Below are 24,379 nucleotides of genomic sequence, written 5' to 3' on the forward strand. Positions count from 1 at the left end.
GCAAGCAGCCTACCCCAAAGAATAAGCAGAGGAAGAGCACAATGAAAGGAGATAAAGAAAAGCAGGCTGTAAAACCCAGCAACCAAAAAAAAATATATGAAAAAGTTACATCTACTTTAGTGTTTTATGAATGAACAAATAAATTGTCAGACAGCTACTCCACAAATCTCCTCATAAAACCTTCTATTTGTTTTTGCCAGAGATGTGGTAACAGACATTGATGAATGTGCTGCAAGCTTTGGAAGATGGTTTCCCCCAGTCTTCTTGTAAGCTTCTGCGTTTGCTAACCTGAACTGCTGGGATATGTTGGCTTTGAAGCTTTCACACCTTTGTTCTTCCCAGCATAGGAGAGGAACAAGACATGAAATTTCCTAATTGGAAATAATTTGATCTGCAGGTACCAGGTGTCACCATCTGACCTTTTGAAACTCAGTGCCTTTAAGGCAAAACAAACTAAGAGTTACATCCTGGTAAAGATATCTAAGAATCCTGGAGTAGTTCTGACTACCACTTTGTTTTGTTAAAAGGCCTTTCCTGCAGTACTTTACAGGCAAACAATGCAACACACTAACTGATCATTCTACCAGAAATGATTGAAATCCAGAAAGACAAACTTAATAGAAAGGAAGTATAATGATGAAGGAAGCCCAGTCCAACTTAGTTACTGCCCTAAAGGATCTAGGGATGAGAGGAGAAAAAAACAACTATTTGCCAGATGAACTTCTGAAGGCAGTTGAGTGAGGTACCTTGATTTGAGAGTCTTGAGGCTAATGAAGCTACCAAATGACCTGAAATCAGGAATTGTAAGAAACTGTAATGGCCTTACAACTATAGTAAGAAAACCAGGTTATGAAGACTTTCCAGATGCAGTAGTAACTCTAGATCAGGGGTTCTTAAACTTCATTTCACCATGACCCCCTTCTGACAATAAAAATTTCAACATGATCCTGGAGAGGGGGCAGAGCCTGAGCCTGCACAAACCTCGCTGCCTCAGGCGAGGGTGCCAAAGCCTAAGTCCAAGCCCCGCTGCCCCCCCCCCGGGGGGGGGGGAGAAACTCTTGGACTCAGTTCTGTGCCCCAGAAAGTCTAACACCAGACCTGGCAACCCCATTAAAACAGGGTCACGACTCACTTTGAGCTCCTGACCCACAGTTTGAGAACAGCTGCTCTAGATGTAAAATCCTTCCTAAATCAAAGGAGGACATCTAGCAGGTGCTTAGTATAAACCCTCACATCCATTCTCTCAAATTCAAGGCCATTAAATATGTCTGTTAGTCTGCCTGGAAGTGGTCACTACAGTCACCACTGCAACAACAGATCTACAGCAGGACTTAAGGACTTCTTCAACCAGGAAAACCAGGGCCAACAATGTCAAAAAAGAATGAAGTGGATTACATTGACTATGTCCTTCTCTGATCACTGTGACAACACTAGGAAAGAGTGACGTGGGAGGATGACCTATATCAAAGGGTATAAGCATAACTAGCCACCATTCTTTCCTGAAGTCCAGGTAGTTTACTCAGAACTGCAGCTCCACTGACTGCTGCATTTAGGAAATTGCCAAAAGGACACTGTTCTTTGAACATTGCCTGGAATATGAAAAGTCTTGGAGATGTTTGCCTCCCAGGACTGCAACCCAACACATCTCCTACTATGCTGGAACAGTAGAGAGAAATCACAGTAATCATTTGGTTATCTGACAGTTGGTTAATATCGAAAGTTAAGAATTTAAGTCTGTGTGTTTATGAGTCCTATCGACGGCATTTGCAAAATTTTGATCAGGGCCTTAATTCTACTAAGGTGGAGGAAAACACACACAATATGCCTACAGAAAAGCAGCAGATGTAGTATCATAAGCCCTAAACTAAACAACAGAATTTAATCATGAGTCTGTGTACATAACCTGCCCCAAACCTGTAGGTGTCCAGAAAACCAAATCAAAGGAGGAATCAGAAGACAAGCATAAAAATTCCACCTGCTCCAGTGAAGAGAAATGTTTGGTCACCTAACCAGAGACAGTTTGTCACCAATGTTGAGTGGACAGGCTGAAAATACTTCTCATCTCTCCTCCCAACACTCCTGGCAGTCCTTACCCAAAACCAAGAGTTAGTGATATGTCTGGAACCCCTCATGCTGGGTATAGATAGGTTATGTTACCCCCAAAACAGAACTTGTAGTTCCTGTAGCTTTTTCCCTAGGGTTAAAGTGTTTATCCTTTTCCTCAAGACTGCTTGTCAAACTTGGCTATTTTCTCAACAATTTTGTCTAACTACCCGAAAAGTATGTTAACCATTTGGATCAGGTGGATTCCAGAGATGGTGTCCACCTCTTCGGATCACAGTCAGTTGACTCTCCTAGCTACTATGGTACAAAATAAAGAATGATCAGAAAACCTTGTTATAAAAATCACATATCTACTGAAAGGAGAAATCTTTTTGCAGATTTAGAATTTTTTGTGAGAGTTGAAAGAAGAAAGGACAGCCAAGATTCCTGAACGTCTGCAGCATTACCAATTAGTTATGGTGTCAACAGCTTTCCTAGCAGATAGTGTGCACACACCAGTGTCTAGAACAAGTGTGTTCAGGAGACTTCTGATTGCTTCAAATGAGGCAGTTAAACTCCTTGATTATCAGTACTTTGGTGTACCTGCTGAGTTAATTACCATCACCTATCATAAATAAGCATCACAAACACCTGACTCCAGTATTTAAATACTCAGAGAGGAGCCTGAAATAAAAAAGGAATCTCTTTCCTCACAGGCCCCATCTTTATCCATATCCATATCGTCAACTTCTCTGCAGGGATCCAATTGGTCACTCAATTCCAAAGATGACAGCTGTCTGCGGTGAGGAGTTGACTGTAGCCCGTCCATTCACTGCCCCTTCACAATCCTCCACTGGCAAGAGTGATTTCTAACAATCCCCCACCATTTTCTATTAACTGACTTATATCTGCACCCAGCATACAGGTTTCCAGCCATACCAGTAATGCCACATTTTTGGTATAGACTGGCAGCAGGGATGGGAGGAGTCAGCTTCAGCTTGTCCACTCAAAGTGAACAACAGCCCTGATTAGCAGTGACCATTGACAGGGAGAGCCAATACCACTTACAGTTTGGGTGTTACCTCACTTGTGCCCAGGGTTTGGCTGTCTGACTACTCCTGATATTCCATGCCAAGAGCCTGCGATGTCAATAGGGGAGGGAGTAGACAAAGTACAGGACAGTACCTAAGAGGAATTGCCAGAACCCTTGAGTCTGCAGCCTAAATCCTTGAACTAAGAAGAGCTGTGAAAAAGCTGTTCCCTGTTGTACAGATGCAACATACAGGGGGCTGTGATGCAGCACACAGGCTTCTATGGTAGAAGACTGGAAGACACCAAGATCTTTATCATATCTCCTTCGGTGGCTTTTGTGGTCCAGTTAATCCAGTCCATCCATCACAGACTAGAAGATTCTTTCTATATGTAAGGACCAATTTTCCTTTAGTGTTATTCATCTTCATCTATGTCACTAACATTCAATGGCTGCAAGCTTTTTTCACTTAAAGTAAATTAAATACCTTCCCCTTCCTACCCAACTAACATTTGCTAGTTACACCTCACCAAACAAGCAACACGCAATTAAAATGGTAAAAAGTGACACATAGATTCACATTTTTAGTTTTGAAGGACCTTTACATTTTGTATTTTTGCCTAGAAGACTGAACTTAATTATAATTAAGTTCAATTTGAAGCATTTGTTATGATAAAGGACATAAAAAATAAAAAGTAAACCAAATAAATTTTAATTTGATTTTAGATGAACTTTAAGTAGGCAGAAAATTAAAAAGATACTGTAGTACTTTTTTTCCTGTGTGTTGCAGTCTAAAGGAGAAAACTTTAAAATAGAAATAAAAAGTACTATGCATAATGTAGCACAGAAGTTAACTATTGTCCTGATGATAACCTCTTTCCTGACTCCTGACCAACAGACTTTCCTTAAAGATACCCAATCCTAGTAGCAAATGTCAACCGTCAGACATTAAGATCCATTTAACGCCTCTGAGATTAAAACAAAAATGGAAAATTTCATCTCAAAGGTAATGTAAATAAGTTATGAAAACAACAAAAAGTAGTCACAACGTAAATTAGAATTCTAACTTCACTCTAGTAGAATATTTGCTAATGCCTTTAGTAACTATCAATACAGTACTAGCTGTGTTAGTAACATACATATAGTCAATAAAAAAGTTTCCCCACTTATCCCACAAAGTAAATTTCAACATAGATATGTCAAAGGAATCAAGAAATCTAGCCACAGAATACATGTAAACCAAGCCCACACCCAACACATTTTTTCGTTAATGACTAACAGCCATAATGATTCCAAACATTTTAAAATGACATATTTGGCCAGCTGTAATTAGCAACCACCTTTTCTATCTTAAACAGTAAAACCCACAAATTATTCAGGCTTTCCATAGCCCGATGAGAATCCCACAGGATTCTGATCATGGTCCAAAGCCCTCTAAAGCAAGGAGCTCTCAAAGAAATGCCCTCAACGTCTATCTGACACCAACGTTAATTTATTATACTTTAATTGAGCCACTGATTATTTTATAATCAAGATTTGTTTTTAAATTTAACTTATGCTACATTCCCTAGTACATAACTTTTGAATACATATATTTCAAAATCAGAAAGCTCAAGCTTGTTAAAAACAATATTAATGTAACATTCACCAAGTTAAACTTTCAGGAACATTAACCTTCCCTACCCTCGACAATTTTCTTTTTGAACTCATGAGGTGGAGGGGAAGGAGAGGGAACGGGAAAGATATTAAAAGTATGTGCTTACCTGTGCTGTTCATGTAGTGACTCTACTTTGGCTACAAAATCTTCGTTCTGATCTGGTATGAAACGATGATTTGAGAGATATCCTGAATGATGTACTGAAGAGTTATGGTCTCCAAACTGAGCTGCCAGGGAAAAAAAAACATGCACAAGAAGGTTTCATAGATAGCCTCAGTCTAGTGTAAATACTGTTTACGGGAACTCCCCCCTCCACACTAAATGACGTATTAACCAAGAGTAAGTATAGTTGTGGAAAACTGCAAGAATTAAAGATTATTTCTCACTGACCACAGTTTTGTTTAACCTACTCAATCTTAAAACAACAGCAAATGAAAATCTCTTCCAACATATAAGTATGCTTACCATAAATACATTTTTGGGCACTGATTAGCTCAATACTTTGTTCAGTGACTCATTTATCCATACTTTTGCTTTCTATGCCATAACAAAACTTGTTAGACCGCACATATTGCACCAGCACAGAATATAACCATGTAAAATGTCACAGGTGAAACAGAATTGTCTAAATCACGGAAATCAAACTGAGCCCTTTTGATGTGTGTGTGGTCCCATTACAGATAAAGAATCTGCAGACTGAAAATTAATTTTTTTAAATGTCTTGTATTTAAAACTATAAAGAAAATGTTCCAAACTTTAACTAATGTTGTTTTGTCCCGTTTTAACTACCCAGCTGTCATTTATCCATCTCCATCTTAACTGAGTGTTAACATTTCTCATGATAACCAATTCCTAATTTGTGCATGGATTTACAACAATCATATATGCACAAATGGCCAAATAAACAAAGGAGAGAAACAGTATTCTATACAAGTGCCCATAATCATATTTTCCCACTGAGCGATGTTGAATATAACAGTAAAGTAAAAAATGGACATATTGTTCTCTAGCAATGGGATATCTGCTATAAATTGAAAGACAGCATATGGCCCTAACTTTGTAACCTCAGTCCATGGACAAAAGTCAAAGATGTAACTCAGCCCTTTCCACAAAATAAGTTTGACACCCTTCATCTAAAGAACACCCTTTATGGATAGGAAGTAAGAGTTTGTTAAGGTTTTTTGTTGTTTTTTTGGGGCTATGTTTTGACTCAAGCATTTACCTGCTGCTAAAAGAATTACCTAGAACTAATTGCAGTGGAATTCTAAGTTCACAAGTATAGATGTACCCAAATGACTTAGCAGTAATGCTTTCATATGCCAATCAAAATTACTGAAGTGATGTGATACTATGCAAATCACTAGAACATGAAATATTTGTCTTAGCACAGAACAAACAGTACTTATAAAACATTTAAAGCATTAAGAATATAGAAAAAGTTACTTGAAAGATATTTTGTGGATAAGCACAAGAACACATACAGTATACAATAAAGCCTTGGCCAAGTCACACAAAGTACATTTTTCTAAAGATGCCATTATTTTACAAAAATTTTAAAGGCCATGAAATATGAAATGGCGGGTTAGCCAAAGAATCAATATTTCTTCATAAAAGAACCTGTAGCACAACAATTGTAGGATACCTAAAGCAGAGGGAATGCCGAATTTAGGAAAACTGGCCAATTAAGATACGAAGGAAAAACTCTATGCCATATGAACTTTAACTACTGAGACATAAAAGAATGAAAGCTGTCAGCACCTGGGAAAATACAGTCCCATAGCTACTTGTCAGCACTAACGGGGGTCACAACACATTTAAATGGAAGAGAAAATGAATGGACAAACATGAAGTAATTTAGTTTGGTTACTGTAATGTTCCTACTGGCCTTTGCTCCTAAATGCCTTTGAAAGCAGCTTAATTTTTGTACTAGTTAGCAAACCCACTCTTGGCAGAAAGATTTGGATTTAATGATAAATATCTAAACAAACTTTAACCATGTTTGTCAAACATTAACTCTACCTTTGAAAGCAAACCACTCACTTGTATGAACTGTGACAAACTGAAAAAATTCCATGTACTGCAACACATTAATGTAGATCCAGGCCAATACCTTGCACAGATGTGCACAACTAAAGGCTAAGGCTATAGAACCACAAACTTATTAACTGTTTATCCAAAGTAATATATGCTTAATAATGCTATCAAAATAAAATATGCACATTTCAGACAACTGTGTTTTGACTGGAGTGTATACTTATTTTTCCTTTCCAGCAATTAAGATTTCTCAATCTCTTCCATATAATCTCTGACTCAATATTTTTGTTTTTTTGGGCAAAGCTGAGAGAGGCTTTTTTTGTGTTTTTTCATACCAAAGTTGATTTGAAGCATATTCTTGTCAACAGGAGACTACATTGCCAAGAATAGTACATCTTAATTTTCTACTTCAAAATGTATGCTTGTGTTACTTATCGTAATTTTACCTTCTCTAAAGAGAGTACCTATTGCTCAGTGATTCATTATGAGGTTGAGTTCTTCTAATTCATCTTCCAAACATGTAGGCTCCTCTTTTCTCCTCCCCTCCCCCCTCCCCCCTCCTTCCTAGCTAGGGACGTCCTTGTCAGGCCAGCAAGGAGGCGCAGGTTAGACTTGCATCTCCAACTCCCCAGACAAATGCCATAGTTGAAGAGATTAACTATAATAAACGCTGCTTAGTACACATTGTAGAAGAGTGGTCTCAAGCATCATCCGACATTTTTTTTTTTATTACCTAAACAATGGAAAAGAATTAGGATGTTTTATCTTTCCTGCTTGTGGGCATCTGATGTAACTGGGAAGTAACCAGCAGTATAACAATCTCAACAAACATGAAGAAAACAATCTTCAAGGAAATGGAGCCACGGGGGGTGGGGGGGGCAGGGGGTTGAGAAACACATACCTCTTATTTGAATTTGCATTGATCATTTAAAATGTATCTGAAAAGTTTAAATAAAGAAAAAAAACAGAACCATTCAAAAAGCCATAGCAAACAAGGAGAGCACACCTATTTAATAGTGCTCGGTCAACGAATGCAATAAAGACCAAATAGCCAAGTGGCAAATTCCTTGGACGAACTCTTGAGATAATATGCCTAACAAGTAGCACAGATGTGAGAGTCCTCAACGAGGTAAAAGGATCTTTGACAAACATTTAAAGGCCTGCAAAATTCCTGTGTCTCTGTCTGTCTATATAGTGGATATGGATGCTTTGTGGCCCTGGCCTCCCATGTAATTCTAAAAATAGTTCAGATTTTCTCCAAGGTTTAGTTTTGTATAAGAGAATTTCATTGCCTGGTTAAAGTGTGTAACAGTTTCTCTTGGTTGTTGAAAGGCTTAGGTCATATACAAAGTAGATAAAAGGACTTGGGGAGGGGGAGTGGAGAGAAGAGGAAGGACAAATAGATTTGTAATCTGCAGTGTTGCTGTAGCTGTTGGTCCCAGAATATTAGAAGGCAGACGAGGTAATATATTTTATTGGACCAACTTCTTCTGTTGAGAGAGACAAGCTTTCAAGCTACACAGAGCTCTTCTTCAGATCCAAAGAAGAGATCTGTGTAGCTCGAAAGCTTGTCCCTCTCCTCAGGAGAAGTTGGTTCAATAAAAATTACTTCACTCACTTTGTCTCTCAAAACAGATTTGTAGACAGTTTCTAGATTTGAGCAATAAGTCCATGAACCTTCATGAACATCCATGCTCCTCAGGCTTAGTACCTCAGCTGCTGGAAGCCTTCGTGTTTGAGCAGACCTTTGAAAAGAAAATCCCACCAGACCAAGAATCCAAAGATGCTCAAGTGACAAAACCAATGGAGAATTATTGGTGAGTAGGTGACTGTTTCTGTTAGCTAACTAAGAATTTCATTATTCTCATTCTTCTATGTCCAGTCAGCCAGCCTGTAGATTTGCTCTTTGCCCAAATGCGACTGAAAGATGAAGGAAGTGGTCTTGAAAAATCTATGCACAAATTCCTTTGGGACTATTTCAAGAGATTTTCTGTCTGATGTGGACTGTTTAAGAATTCTTTGGGATTAAGCCATTTGTGCTGGAAATTTCCTTTAGGAAAAGGTAAACCCTGATGGGGAAGGCTTGAAAAACTTTGGAAGAAACTCCTGTTTTACTATTTCTAAGATACTAAGGGAAAATATTATTAAAGCCATAGGACTTGGAGGGCCTTGACTAACAAAGAAAAAAAAATAAACCTCATGTTATACTAACATTTTATTAAAAAGCAACAAAGAGTCCTATGGCACCTTATAGACTAACAGATGTATTGGAGCATAAGCTTTCGTGGGTGAATATCCACTTCGTCAGACATGCTAGTCTATAAGGTGCCACAGGACTCTTTGTTGCTTTTTACAGATCCAGACTAACACGACTACCCCTCTGATACTGAACATTTTATTGAAAGGGGGGAGGACAGATAGCTCAGTGGTTTGAGCATTGGCCTGCTAAACACAGGGTTCTGAGTTCAAAAAATCAGTACTTGGTCCTGCTAGTAGCTTCAGCTAATCACCTCAGCTATAGTACAGCAATCTCCAATCTACTGGGTTGCACAGCCTCACCATTGTAAAGAGCTCTGTTGCTGCTGCTTCAGCAACAGCACTTGCTTGTGCCCCAGGCTATGACTCCCCTTAAAGGGACAGGGAGTGTCATTTTTTAAAATGTATTTGCAGAGGCTTGTCCAGTGGAGTTGGCAGACTGGTAATATAAACGACAAGCTGAGAGCTGCTGGCAGGCCCAAAAAAGTGATAGTCTAGCCGCTCTGCAGTGGAAGAACACTGGCAGGAGAGATATTTAAACTACCTCTAACCTGCATATTTTAGCTATTTGGGTGGTCTACAGTCATGACAGGCTGGCACATGTGTTCAGCTACACTGCTACACTGGTAGGACTAAAAGGCACATGAGGCCACGCTGACCTGATGCACACAATTGAAAAAGCAGGAAATAGAACAGAATCAGCCATGGAATTTTCAGGCAGCCATATAAGAGCAGAAACTGGTTTCATATCTTGGGAATTCAAACCACCTGAGTTCATCTACCCCAGGGGTTCTCAAACTAGGGGTTGGGACCCCTCAGGGGGTCACGAGGTTATTACATGGGGGGGTCGCGAGCTGTCAACCTCCACCCTAAACCCTGCTTGCCTTCAGCATTTACAATGGTGTTAAATATATTAAAAAGAGTGTTTAATTTATTGGGGGGGGGTCGCACTCAGAGGCTTGCTGTGTGAAAGGGGTCGCCAGTAAAAAAGTTTGAGACCCAGTGATCCGCCCTCCCTTTATTATTTTAATTGTGATTTCAGTTTCAGAGCTAGTGGGAGTCAGAGCTGCCCTCTGGAAGAAACCCTGATCAAAAGCTTGAAGAAGCAGGGTTTGAGATAGCAATCACAGGGACTGAGAATTGAAGCTAAGGCCTTCCCTGGAACAACTGGGGAAAAACCCACCTAATTCTGGCATCCTAGGGGGTCCAACGGCATGGACTTTTCTTACCCCTCTGATTTACCAGAGCCTCAGAAGCACTCCTGGACTGCATTTTTCACCTTAACCAGCAAAGAAAAATAGCAAGTGCCAATGTCTTATAGTTTCAAAACAGACCAGATCCTGCTGATGGACTTTTGGCCCAAATAACCTGGAGTTTGAACATCATTTCTACAGAGTGGGAGAGGAATGAATGGTGAAGGGCAATGGAGCCAGGCTGGGAGAAGATTTAAAAAAAACCAAAATAACTACATAGCCTTCTGCTTAGAAAAAGAGAGCAGAACTCTAGAGGAAGCTCCTGCTTCTCCAAGCAAGGGTGAGAGACTGGAGAGCTGGAGATGTAAGCACTACTTTGTACAACTCCTTCAGCTGGCACATTTCGGAGCAAGAGTGAAAAGAAAGAGAGGTGCCTATGTGCTTAGAAGATATGGAGGAAGAACTCAGTCGTAATGAATCACAATTTAAAGCACTCATTATAACAATTTATTTCTTGGATTGGGGCCTTACTATAAGAATTGACAGCAGAAGCAGAGGTAGTAGTAGTAAATCTTTGCTACATGAGATTTTACATAAAAGTAGAGGATATACCAACTGTGTAGGACAATCCATTACATTTAACTTTCTACAACTTTGTGGGCAATTATTTTAGTTTACAATATAAATAATAAATAGAAAAATAGGACTGGATTTGTCATTTGAAACGTGTTCTTTAATTGAACTCATGAGTAATAAGTTATTTTAAAATATTTGAAGAAAATATATATATCATTAGTGACTGCTTTTAAGAAACAAGAAATTCAAGATGTGCTGAATATAAGACACAGTGTGCAATATATAATGTTCAACATAAATTCAGCATTAAAAGTAACATTTAATCTGCATATCCCCAATATCTGAAGAACAGTCTTTGTAGTTATGATAAATCATACAGCCACATCAACTAATCTGACAGTCATACAGATTGTTCTACTCTCCTGTAATTTTTTACTACCATCAAACAAAGCAAAGTGTAGCATAACCAAAAGGCAATGTATCAGAACAGTTTTATTTTAGAACTTCACTACTAAAGCCAAACTACCATGAAAAGGCAATATGTAGAAACAGATGGTTTTCCAGAAGCATGATCTATTCCAGGTGACCACAACTACAGTACTGAGTGATTAGCAACATTTACAAAACTGAAAAAAACCTATAATAAGAATTATATTTTACATGTGAAAAAAGAGACCACTACGTAAATGAAATAATTTCCTATACAAGAAGTCCTGTGAAAAAGAAATGTAAATGTAAAAATAAATATAAAACTTAACACATTATGGAAGCTCAGAGACAATGGCCACATGTTTTTAACCAACAATTGTAGGTAATCAACACCTTAAGATTAATCTCCTCCATACACAAGAGATAATGCATGAGGAAACTGCAGCTGAAAAGTAACAGTAGTTTAGCAAGAAATAGGTCAAACTGGGCTAACCAATGGTAGTTCAAGCCAGCAACCAGGGCTGCACAGAGGATTCAGGGGGCCTGGGGCAAAGCAATTTCGGGGGCCCCTTCCATAAAAAAAAGTTGCAATACTATAGAATACTATATTCTTCTGGGGGCCCCTGTGGGGCCCGGGACCTGGGGCAAATTGCCCCTCTTGCCCCCCCCTCTGGGCAGCCCTGACAGCAACACACACACACACACCACCCCCAAGGCTGCTATCTTGTACTCCAGAATCTCAGATTTCATTTAGAAGCTATTTAAATTAAAATCCAAAACTGAAATGACAATAGTTTATAATACCTATTCTCATATAAAAACCATTATCAGTAATCTATATCATATCATCATAGAGTAATGATATATTCAGTAAAAATAATGGAACCCTATTAGCAAGACAATAGACATGTATTTTATTCGTTAGGGCAGTATTTATCCCTATTAGGATGCGCCACATTTTGCTGAACCCTGAGGCTCACAGAATGATCATGGGGTTTACACAAGCAGCACCAAACTATAGGAGCTTACAAAAGAAAATGAAGGAGGGAAACAATTGTTGTACTGGGAACATCACTGTCTACAGATGGCGAGGCTATGGATATAGATTTACGGGAAAAAAAACAAATATGCTAGAAAAATCATATATACCATACAGTCTACACACTAATTTTACCATTAGTCACCCCCTCCCCCCAACAACATGAGCCTTCCCTCCTCTTTAACTGCCCTCCTCTATACACTGCTTTATGAAATACCTCCTTATACCCTTAGTTCATTCATATTAGCTTTCCTGGACAGTCCCGCATAGAAAAACCCTTAGAGTGAAAATATGTTTTAGACCAATTCATACCGTAAGTTTTATACAGAACACAAATGAGGGCACTGATTATTTCTAGTTCTTGACTCAATCTAATATTTTCTATAGCACGGATTTAATGAGCATCCTACCTCTATTTAGTGAAACTGCCCTAGGCATCCAAGTATGGATTACTGGTCATGTATTCTTTCCTTCCAAGTAGCTCCTTAATCCTTCTTTACAATGCATCATCTTTAGCAACAATTTTATCCAAGAGGATAGGTAAAAACAGTCTTCTGCACTGGAGTTATCAAAACAGCTCAGTGGAAGATAAACAACAGCTCAATGATGGTCAAATATTTTACCAGCGAAGAAAGATTTGTCATTACTTACACTGTACGGAATAAGATGCGAGGACAACAGCGGAATTAAGAGGGCATAACAACCTGAGAAAAGAGAAAAACAGTTTTTTTTATAAATATATATATATACACACACACACATATATATACACACACACACACTCTTACACATAGCATAAATAGGTAGAATATTAACCATTTCTCGGCAATCAATGTGTTTCGTAATGTTTAATATTAATCTTCAGCAACTCACTGATTTTTTTATTTATTTTTATTAACAAAAGACAATAGTCATAGCATAGTAGGGTGATGAAAGCAAGTTGTGTAACAGCTCATTAATGGAATGGAAATAACTTGTCTTAAATGGATATGTTCATATCCTTGTTGGATGCTTATTCTGGAAAGTGAAAAGGAAAGATTTTCTTGCTCTGGATATAACTTTAATAACTGCAGTCTATTATTTTTAACATGAGACATGAACATTAAAATTAGCCAAGTGCCAAGAGTACAAATGCAGCTCTGATCTAGAGTCTACACAGAACTTGCTACCAATTTTTAAAGACAACAGGTAACGAAGATGAAAGGTTTGGACCACATTTTAGACTTTTTCATAGACACAGAAGACAGGAGGACATCAGAGCCTTCTAACTTATGCCTATCAAGCAAGGACTACGTACAAATGAAGTCCATGAAGTCTCCTGAGGACAGGGACTGTTCTCTGCTAGGACCATCTGAGGGTTAGAGGGATGTGGCAGGCCAGGGAGGGGAGAGCATGCACCACACTCTTAAGGGGTGGTACACTCACCATGCTACTCCCTCTACAAAGGAGATCTACTTTTGAAGCACAGATAACTTGTTCCTCCTGATACTGGGGTGTGTGTACAACGTATAGGGAGGGACACGTGATTGCCCCTCATGTAGCCTCTGGAAGGAAATTCCAGCCCCACCTCCCTGTGCCAGTGCAGCCAATTCCATGGGTTCCTGGGGGGTGAGGCCACAGGAGCAGGTGCCTCTGAGCCCAGCTGGGACTGGCCCTGGCCCGGGAAACTCTCAGCACCAGTGTCTCCCCGGAGCTCACAGATACCATAGCAGCGGAGCACGGGAAATGCCCCTACCACTGGCTGAGCAGAGAGGAGGGAACCTGCTTCCAACACTTTCCTCAGCGACCTCCTGTCCTGCACCCAGCCCAGGGACCACACTGTTCTCCCCATCCTACCAGAATTACTCAAGGTCGCTGCCTCTGTGCCCAGCTAGGGAAGCAGCAGCAGCCCACCCGCTACACTTCTGCCTGGCCCCACCTGCTGGGAACAGGGACCAAGCAAGCTGAAAATGTGCCAGGAAGGGGGGAGGCCTATGTTTCTTCTAAGCTGCGCGGCAGCGCAGCAGGCTATCAAGGTCTGCGCAGGGTGGGGAGAGGCGCCTCTCCCCCAGTCCCAGCCTCGGATCTGCCACAACCAGGGGAAGAGATGTCTCTCCCCTGATCCCAAGCCTTGGAACTACCGTGGCTGGGGGAGAGGCACTTCTCCCCCGGCTCAGGCTGCTGCCACAAGGGAGGGCTGGGGGGAGTCCTCTCTCCCTGGCGCAACCCCAGGATAGCCTGAACCCCAAACCTCTCATCCCCAGCTCCACCCCAGAGCCCACACTCTGAGCCAGAGCCCTCACCCCCTGCACCCCAACCCTCTGCCCCAGCCCTAAGCCCCCCTCATTCCCAGCCCCACCCCAGAGCCCATACCACCAGCCAGAGCCCTCCCCCCACACATACCCCAACTCTCTGCCCCAGCTCTGAGCTTCCTCCCACACGCCAAACCCCTTGGCCCCACCCCTGCCACACCTACATATTGGTGCACATAACAAAATTCATTCCACACAGGGATGTAAAAAATTAGAGGGAACATTGTGGGAGCCTCTGGCTTGCTCAGTCTCTATCCCCAGGAGCCATGCCCAGGAGGAGAGCAGAGGGGAAGGGTCACTGCCGCCTCCCCAACCAGGTTCTCACAGGCAGTCGCTGAGCTGCACAGAGCAGTGACCCGAGTGGCTACCCTCAGTAAGCATAAGAAGCGGCTTTGTCCTACCCCTTCTGCTCTCTGCCTGGCCTTGGCTGCCAGGAATAGGGGCCAAACGTGCGAGGGGGCAGGTGCAGGAGGAGAAGAACAGAGCCCCTCTCCCTCACCCAGCAAGCAGAAATCTGGGGCAGGGGGCGCTTGACCCCGCAACTTCCCCCCAACCTATGTGAAGCACAATGCCCACTGGAGCTCAAATGAGGCAGTTTCCTCTGGCACAATCACAACATGGGTTGCTCCTTTACAGAACCAACTAGCTCTACGGATATTAGTAACATTGTCATTTGCCTGTTTTTGTAAAGCAATATTCAATTAAGAATATTTTTACGATAGCAAAAAATCTACTCAAAAACAGATTTTTTTTCCTCCACGACTGTTCCTTTTTATGTCCAGCTATTGAAGAAGGATTACTTCAATAAGAATTTTTCATTACCTTCCTTCCAAAATATCTGTCTTCAGTTGCAAGAAGAATAAATGCCTAGAACACAGAATTTGGAAGAGTTGATTCATGTTCAAACATCAGATTTAATCATTTCTAAAATCTATGTATAAAATTAAGTTATAGGCATGTATTTACAAACAAACTATATGTACAAAAGCATAAGATTACTTGGATGTTCCTTTAAATCTTTAACTATGTGAATGCTCACTGTCATTCACAAGAATTAAGGTTTTTGTAGTTCCTATTAAAAGTTAGTTCCAATCTTTAATTAGGTTAAAGGGTCACTATTAAATGATGAAAGGTTTCCTTGGATTCGATACTAGGTGCACTGCCGCCAAAGTGCCCCCACTTAGTCAGTCTCAGGGGATAAGAGCCAGGGATCAAAAGTTAACTCAGCCTTATGCATGAAATTGCAGAATAAAACCATTAGAAAATGGAGCTTGCCTAGCTTCCATGAATTTTGATTTTAGATCCAACCATCTGTTGAATCTGTGGATCAAACATCTTCTTTATAACAATAAATTATTGGTTTCAAGAGCTCATTCATCAAGTAGCTCCAATGCCCTCCTATTTAAGATTGATTCATACGTAACTAAGATTTCTGATCCTATCACAATTTCTTTTTATTCATACATTCTAGTCATTCACAGCTATTTGTATGGCACGTAAGCTGGTATTCATTAAAATTTAAAAGGACAATTCAGTAATGACATCTAAAAAGGGTCTGAACTCTACAAATGTTAGCATATTCATAATGTAACAGTGGCTGAACCAACTTTTTATTTGATTAAGGTGAAATTCAGTGCATGGTCTACATTAAAGGAATAGCTACATGAAGTTACTATGTTATCAAACATATTAAATACATAATGCAAAAACATCAAGATTTACAATTCATTTGTCAAGTCTGTATGCTCTGCTTGAAAATCATACATGCTTCACCTGTCAGTCAATGGATTCATAGATAAAATACATGATGCACAATTCTGTATTTAACTATGGAAGCACTGCTTACAATTCCATAGGTAAGGATGAATTAAATTTAGCAGTTAAAACTGGGATTCAACCACAGTATTATTATTTATATTATCATAGCACCAAGAGTCCTAGTCATGAACCAGGACCCCATTGTGTCAGGCACTGAACAGACTCAAAAGAAAGACACTCCCTCCCCAAAAGAGCTTATATTTAGATTATAAAACAAGAGAGAAAAAATGGATGCAGAGTGACACTGCAGCACAAGGAAACAATAGGACAATATTGGTCAGCATGATAGGCAGTGGTCTCTGCACAACAGCAGCCTAGTTGGCAAGTTCTTTTAGGCCTTGCAACAAAGGAGAGTTTAAAGGGTTTTGAAGAAGGATAATGAGTTAGTTTTGCGGAGCTTCTCCCAGGTGGAGAGACAGCATGGGAGAAAGCATGAAGGTGCCTGTTTGAAAGCATAACAAGTGAGCAATAGAAGCTGATATCATGGATCGACTGGAGACATGAGTCATCTTTTTGATACTTAATGAGAGGTGATAGGTAAAGTGATAATAGGTAATGAAGGACCTTGAAAATAAAGACAAGTCGCTTACATTTGATACAATAGAAAAGAAGGAGCCAGTGAAGCGATGCAAAGAAGGGCGACATGGTCAAAGTGATGGGGTAGGAAAATGACCTTTGCAGCAGCATTCTGACTGGGTAACAGTGGGGCAAGATTGCATTTGTCAAGGCCAGAGAGAAGAATGTTGCAATAATTGAGATATGAAATGATGAGAGCCTGGACAAGAGTTTCAGCTGAGTGGAAGGATAGCAAAGGCCGTATCTTAGAGACGTGATACAGAAAGAATCTGCAAGACTTAGACGTAGCCTAGATGTGAGGACCTAAAGAGATCCAAGTTGAAGATGACAACTAGGTTATGGGTCTGAGTGACAGGAAGAATGGTGGTGTTGTTCACAGTGAACAAGAAAGGAGGTTGCCGGGAGGGTTTTTTTCAGGGGTGGTGTGTGAGAGAGCAGAGATTAAAAGCTCTGTTTTTGTTCGAAACTGACAGCACTTTCTCTGAGTAGAGAACGAGTTTTCTGAGAATTTGTAAGTAAATCTTAGTCTGTACGTTAAAAATAATAATTTAAAACAGGTTCTTTAATAAATGTAGCACTCTGTGTCACAACATATTTTTGTCCTTATTGATTTCAGTAACAAAACAGACTCTTCAAAACTTCCCATGTAGTAAACACTCACTGAAATCTTGTGCAACTTAGCCTCACTCCCATTAGGAACAATGTGAGATGGTGTTCATTTTGAAGAAGGGCTTTGCCCTACAGTGACACCACAAGTAATTTTTTTTATATGAATAGGTCTTTAAAATCAGTTTAATCTAATCAAGGACTATAAACACTGTTATGCACTTATAGTTGTATGGATATTGTATGGCATCACTATAGAACTGAGTTATGGTTGTCCAAGTGCCTTCATTGTTCACTTCCAAATCTCGATATGTTTGGATTCTTTTATATAACCATAACTCTGAATTTCTTGGGTTTATGATGATTGGTTTGGGGATGATTTCAACATCACTTTAGTGTTTTTACCATGGAGCATACATATCAGTAATTTAAAAGTTTTAGTGTGGGAATACTGTATAATTGTTTACTTACATAAGGAAAACTACTCCTACTTCTTATCATGAATGGCAATTATTTTGTGCTTTAATTATTTTTATTCTAGCTCAAACCTGAGAGGCTATGAATACCTATAAGGCCCATTGATTGGAAGTTGCAGGTGTTAAACCTGACCCATTATTACATCATTTGTGAAGAATATATCTTATTTATTGCATATTCTAATTACATTAACAAATTAGGTTTAATGTGGTAATGCCATGTGGCATAAACATTTCCTATATTCTACCAAGGGCTTCTACCAAGTGCTACTGTAAACCATGCAATGGATATAACATTGAACACTTGGTTTCTACTGTTCTCATAAAATTTAGAGTGCTCATAGGACAAGCTCTATGGTAAGACTGCATGATTAATATTTTAAAGTGTAAAAAATGCAAAAAGTTAAAGATCCTATATCAAAAGTAGCTACAATGTTGTACTTCATAACTGTAATGACACCACAAAATATATAAGCTATAATAATTACAAGCAAAAAGAAGTTAAAAGAATTACATTACAATATCATGCATTTGAAATGCCTGATTTATGGTTGCCCATGCAACCGTAATTTTGTCTCTTTGTATATGCACCCTGTACACGGAATGAGGCAAAGGTCTCAGACTACAAAATAGTATATGATAATTTAATTAAAGATTGTATTAAAATACATATGCACAAAACCTGAAAGGAATTTCATGGGTCAAAAAAGGAACTTCCATGACCAGAGGGCTTCCCCCTCTTGAATTCCGAAGGTCTGCTGCAAACAATAGAAGTGTTAGAGCTTTTCAGAAAAAAATTATAAGCATCTTTTATAATGAAAAGTATTAAGCAACTTAACGATGGAGGAAGGGGCAAGAGGGAGGAAAAAAATGAACTACTACATGTATTCAAATTGGCCAAATCAATGTTGCTGTAGAAGCACTAAAATAACAGTCAGGAGATGCAAAACCTTAATTGTGCAATCTTTATTTTTAAAAATTATTATATTTAGTTGAAAGAGAAAGAATGGCATGAATGCATACTTCCTGGAAGCATTTACTGCTTTAACTGCAGATTTTTAGTGTGCAGTGGCAGAGTCCCTAGAGCCAGTTAGTGTAGGAGTTCTCAAGGTTTTTCTTTCTGAGGCCCCCCTAACATGCTATAAAAATTCCAGGGCCTAGCAGGGGGAGCTCAGTCTCTGAGCTTCAGCCATGGGGGGACTTGGGGCTCTAGCCATGGAGGGAAGGGGAAGGCTCATGGCGCCGGGGCTTCTGCCCCATGGGGAAGGGGGGGGCTTGGGGCTCCAGGCTTCTGCCCCGCAGGGCAAGGGGGCTCCTGGCTTTAGGTCTGCGAGGCTGGGGCAGCTCAGGGCTCACGGATGCCCTAAAACAGCTTTCAGACTCCCAGGGGGCTGTGTACCCTTGGTTGAGAACCACTGAATCAGTGAACAGCAAGTTAGTGCACTATAAAATCACATCCTGGTTTGCTAAGCTCTAACTTCCCATGTAAACAAGCATTAGGAGACATATCCTGCAAGCACTCCATTGCGGCAATCTCGATCTTCCATGACAGTGTATTCAGAAATAGGCCCTTTGTTTGTTACAAACATACATTACTTGTGTTCAGTGATGTGTGGAGCCCTGAGTCAGTGATGTATGCAACAGCAATTAATTAGTTGAACATTTCTCACTTTTGGAGGAGAGTTATTTGTTTCAGGCAAATCTATACCCTATTTTCAGTTGGGTATTTGATTTGTGGATGTGTATCCCTTTCCCATTCCTTGATTTCTAGTAAGATGGTTTCTTCACATAACAGAACACCTTAGTATTCTCAATTAAAACTCAGTTACAAAAGTCTTATTGAAATTGTAACACAAGCCATATATGGTCCCTTAGAAGTACAATAAGTTACCTGATGAAACTGGCTGTTTCAATAATGAAAGGCTGTGATTTTTTTGTACGCTAAAGGCCAGCATGATTCATGTTTTTCATATCAACACTACTCACACACTGCATATGTTGTGCCTTCCTTGTGTGACACAAACAGAGCTGATATATAATAATGTTATGAATACTGGGATGTCACAATTTTACAAACAAGGTATGCGACTGGATCAGTGAAAGGAAGTTACTGCATATTTGATTATTAGAATTTCCTGCATGACTGTATTGACCTAACTTGTACTGGGGGTAATAGCATGTTTATTTTACATCGACAGGGCTCGAAATCAAGGGAGTCTGTATCTGAAGGAGAGATGGGGCTTCCCGCATAAGAACACCCAAGCACACACTTAAAAGAATTGGGTAAGCTGTTAGGTTCAAGGATTCTGTCTCTTGACTATAACCAGTTACAAACCTTGTTCTGCCAAAGCTAGGAGTTACCAGATCAAAGAGTTATAATAAACAATGTTTTAAAAGTGGCTCAATTCCTAGGAAAGGGCTGAGTTGCCAGGGGCTGACCAGGGAGCAGTCAGTAAGCTTTAACAGGGAGGAAAGTTGACAGTAGCTGGAAGATGAAATTCCAGTTCAGGAATACAATAAAAATAGCAGCATGTCTACAGTGGCTTGGGTAAGATGCTCAAATATGTACCTAAGATATCAGACAGGATTGTATTCTGACAGCCAGACTGAGCTACTGTGGCTATTCTGCTCTTTTTAGCATGTTAGTTCCAACAGAGCTAGAACAGGTCTGTCTACCCAAGCTGGGAATTACACCTCCCAGCTGCTGCATAGACATACCCATAGAGGCCCGGTGGAAAAGTCTACAGGGAGTTAGTCATACTAGGCCCTGTGTGGAAGATGGTTAAACACCTGAAAACTAGATATATGCATAGTCTTTGTATTGTTTGGGTTTTTAGATGTTGTATCTGAAATGCTTGTGTTCTAAATCCAAACTTTGCTTTAAGAAGGCTGTTCGGTAACTATTGCCCTAGAGGATACAGAATTGCAGTGTCTGGACATAAGCAGACCTGCTGAGGTAAATCACAGGTAATACACAGGGGACTACAACCCAGAGCCCACTCTGAGCATAGGAGAATCATATGATACCACCTCCAGACAGAGGTGACAGTTTGAGGCCAGAGGTCTACACTCAGGGTATACGCCGAAAGACCAGGCGGGATCAGAGATGCAATTAACTTGTTAACTGTCACACCGTGTCACATTAAACTGTATGCCTGTACCTTCTGAAAGTGATCTCTATGTGGCAGGAACTATTCAGTCTGTACCCTATCACCAGTTGTATAACATGACACACACCTAACACACTATATAAATACTAAACACTTTACTTCAATAGCAAATCCCCACATCTTTTACATTAAACAGATTTTAGAATAAATATATAGAATAAATTGCAGTCTAACATCAGAAAATAAAAAGAGACTGTTACGAATTCTTAGTTGATGGATGTAAATTTTGAAAATAAAGTTACCTGGTTTGTTCCTGCTGCAGTGTGTTGGGATCAGGTATAAAAAATCTTACTCGAAAATGGATAGTGCAGGGAAAACCTCCTACAATGTTTTACAAACGTAAATCAGTATTTCTATTTTTGCTTTATTTCTGTAAAATGTATAGAAAAAACTACAACAGAAAATAACCATATAATACGACAAATCATATTATATATTTAACATGGGAAGAAATCATGAAATACTTCTATTCACTATTCCCGCACTCCCACTATATTGTTAAGTCTTTTGCTACTTTCAGAGCAAGAACACACAAATATATCTTTCTTTGAAAAACAATCTTGTTCATGAAGCAGTTATCAAGCATGGTCTATTCAGTTACCTTCCATTTATAACACAGCAATTTGTGTTGGAAAAAAAGTACATTCCATTCCTTCTGGTATTAAAAGAGGAAAGTCTTAAAAAAGAGGAAAATACACCTGATGCAAGTATCTCATAAGACAAGCAAGAATGTTACATCAGGAAAATTTAGAGAATCCTCTATATTTCCTCTTGTGGAAAATAAACAGTAACAAAGCTTTAACAATTATTGTGCATAACTAACTTTTAACCTTATTTAAAATCACACACAAGCTACCAAATGAGCTAGAATTGAGATCAAACACAGAATTTATATTTCAACTTCACTAGTGATTATATAGCTTTGACAACATCTGCACTGAGAAAAAAATTGTTACCAGAAGTTGTTTATGAATGGTTCATGTTAAAAACAATTATGCCCTGGAATTTTTATTTTTATTTATTTATTTATTTTAAGACTGAGTTCAAACACTATAGACTAATTTTGCTCTACTCTGGCCAGACTAAGAGCTTTACCTGAAATGGTTTAAAAACCATATTTGAAATCATTACATTCTTACCCCATCAATAACTTACCAGGCTTTTTGTCAAAAATCCCTCCCCTCTACTGCTGACATCAGTGGGAACAGTAACGTACAGAGGTCACCAGACAGCTACTATTTTCATTACTATGTTGTCTAACTTTGCTCAGACCAGGGCTAGAAGACAGAGTGGTAATGTTGGTGACCTACAGTGTCTAATCTACACTGGAGCAACTACCACTACTGAAGCTTAACCAGTAGTAAGAACTGTGGGAAGTTTTGCCAAAAAGTCTACTGTTTATGCCCAAAAGTGAAGTTCAGAATTGTGTTTTTTCTAATCAACGATATAGGTAGAAGAGGAATTCAGGCCAGAAAAAGTTAGATTTTTATGTAAAGTGTCTTACCTTTAAGCTGTTTTCTAACAGGTTTGCTTGATTCGAGCCATCGCTGTGAAATGGAAAAATTAGATGAATTTTTTAAAAAGAACTTTTAAAATATATAGTTTATAAAATGTAACACTATACTTACAGGGGAATCTACTGACTCTTCACTTTGTTGTAAACCAAAATATTCTCTCTCTGTCACACCCAAGTGGTTATAGGCCATATCCAACAAAACCTGACCAGTATCTTGTTTCTGAAAACAATGAACACTCCATAAATGAAATGCACACTTTTGTTTTTAATTAAAAATCTAAACAGAAAAATTGGTTATAAAATGTAGTATATAAATAAAATGGTTAAAAGTTTCTCAGAACAGAGATCATTAGACAGAGTATATTAAAATGAATAATCTCTCACTAAAAAAAACATTCTTAAGGTTGCCCAAGTCGCACTCAGAAGTTCAGAAGTATCAGAATTTAGGTTGTCTATACAACTTTAATTCTTCCCCCCTTGTGAACGCATTGTGATACACTCTTTAATAAAATGATCACATACTATTTGTTCTCCAGGACCCCTGCCTCATTCAGTGCACAGGGTGGATGATGCCAGTGGCATAACAAGGCCCCAGAGTGCCCTAGTGCAAGAATAGGTGAGGGGCCCCCTCTCCCAGCCTCCTCCTTCTCCAGGGTGGGTACCTAGGTCCCCAGCCACCCCCTACAACCCTTCCCCAGCTGCCACCTTACCCTCTACTGCCTGGGGCAGGGGTCCTGCTCCCCATCTGCTCCCTGCAACCCTTCCCCGCCGCCACTCAGCTCAACCACAAGGGGAGATGGATACCTGCCATTCAAGTCCTCACACTCTGCACCCCAGCCTGAATTCCCCACACAGCCCCCCACAATCCACACACCCCAAGCCCACATACTCTGCTTGGCCTCCAGAAACTCATTCCAACCCTCAGTCCACCTCCTACACCTTTCTGGATGAACTCCTCATTGCTGAAGCAGTGGTCGCGCAGCGAATCTAAAGTGGCAGCAGGAAGCTTTCCAGGCAGTGAGGCTCACAAGGGCTGGAGCAGTAGGTGTGGGCTGAAGCCCTGGCAGTGGCATCAGGAGCAGCCCCGAGCCGTTCAGTCACAATCTTACTTGCACTGGGGGGCCAGGGGAAGAAGTAGCAACAGAGGGGCCGGGGGATTGCTTCCTACTCCTCGGAGCCCTTAAGGAAGGGGCAAGAGCCCCCCCCCCCCAGCAGCTTGGTTGGGTGGGCCACTAGTTGGCCTATAGATAGAGTGGTCTCTGATGGTTGGGCCCCATCAGCTTGGTTGGGTGGGCCACTAGTTGACCTATAGGTAGAGTGGTCTCTGATGGTTGGGCCCCATCACCTCATGGGCCCAGGGGCAAATGCACCACAGGATGGTGCTCTGTTAATAAGAAGCTACTCAATATTTTGTTTGATTCTCATTATTCAATGTATGGCCCAGGCCTTTTCTTCTGCACACTAGTCAAATCCTGCTCTGAAGACAATTATGGATTTCCCCATATACTTATCTATGGCACTCATCATTACAGTATCTGAATGCTTCACAAACATTAAATTTTTTTCGGTGAAGTGAGGGGATAGAATTAGTCCCATTTTACAAATGGCAAACTGAGGCACAGAGGTGAAAAGTATCCACTAATTGTGGGTGCTCAATTTGAGATGCCTA

The 24,379-nt window shown here is 40.0% G+C and overlaps 1 protein-coding gene across 7 annotated transcripts in view; it reads right to left on the bottom strand.

Moving 5' to 3' along the window:
• PTPN3 (protein tyrosine phosphatase non-receptor type 3) overlaps positions 1 to 24,379 on the bottom strand; it is a 326,586-nt gene that overhangs the window by 144,188 nt on the left and 158,019 nt on the right. For all 7 annotated transcript variants that reach the window (XM_039524865.1, XM_039524869.1, XM_039524864.1 and 4 more), the window contains exons 3-8: positions 22,823 to 22,930; positions 22,699 to 22,741; positions 21,437 to 21,515; positions 15,371 to 15,415; positions 12,909 to 12,961; positions 4,837 to 4,957 (exon numbers count right to left, since the gene is read on the bottom strand). In XM_039524865.1, coding sequence (XP_039380799.1) covers positions 4,837 to 4,957; positions 12,909 to 12,961; positions 15,371 to 15,415; positions 21,437 to 21,515; positions 22,699 to 22,741; positions 22,823 to 22,930 — 449 coding nt within the window. The remainder of the gene's footprint in view (positions 1 to 4,836; positions 4,958 to 12,908; positions 12,962 to 15,370; positions 15,416 to 21,436; positions 21,516 to 22,698; positions 22,742 to 22,822; positions 22,931 to 24,379) is intronic.

Source organism: Mauremys reevesii, linkage group 2, assembly GCF_016161935.1.
Source record: "Mauremys reevesii isolate NIE-2019 linkage group 2, ASM1616193v1, whole genome shotgun sequence".
Lineage (NCBI taxonomy): Eukaryota > Metazoa > Chordata > Testudines > Geoemydidae > Mauremys > Mauremys reevesii.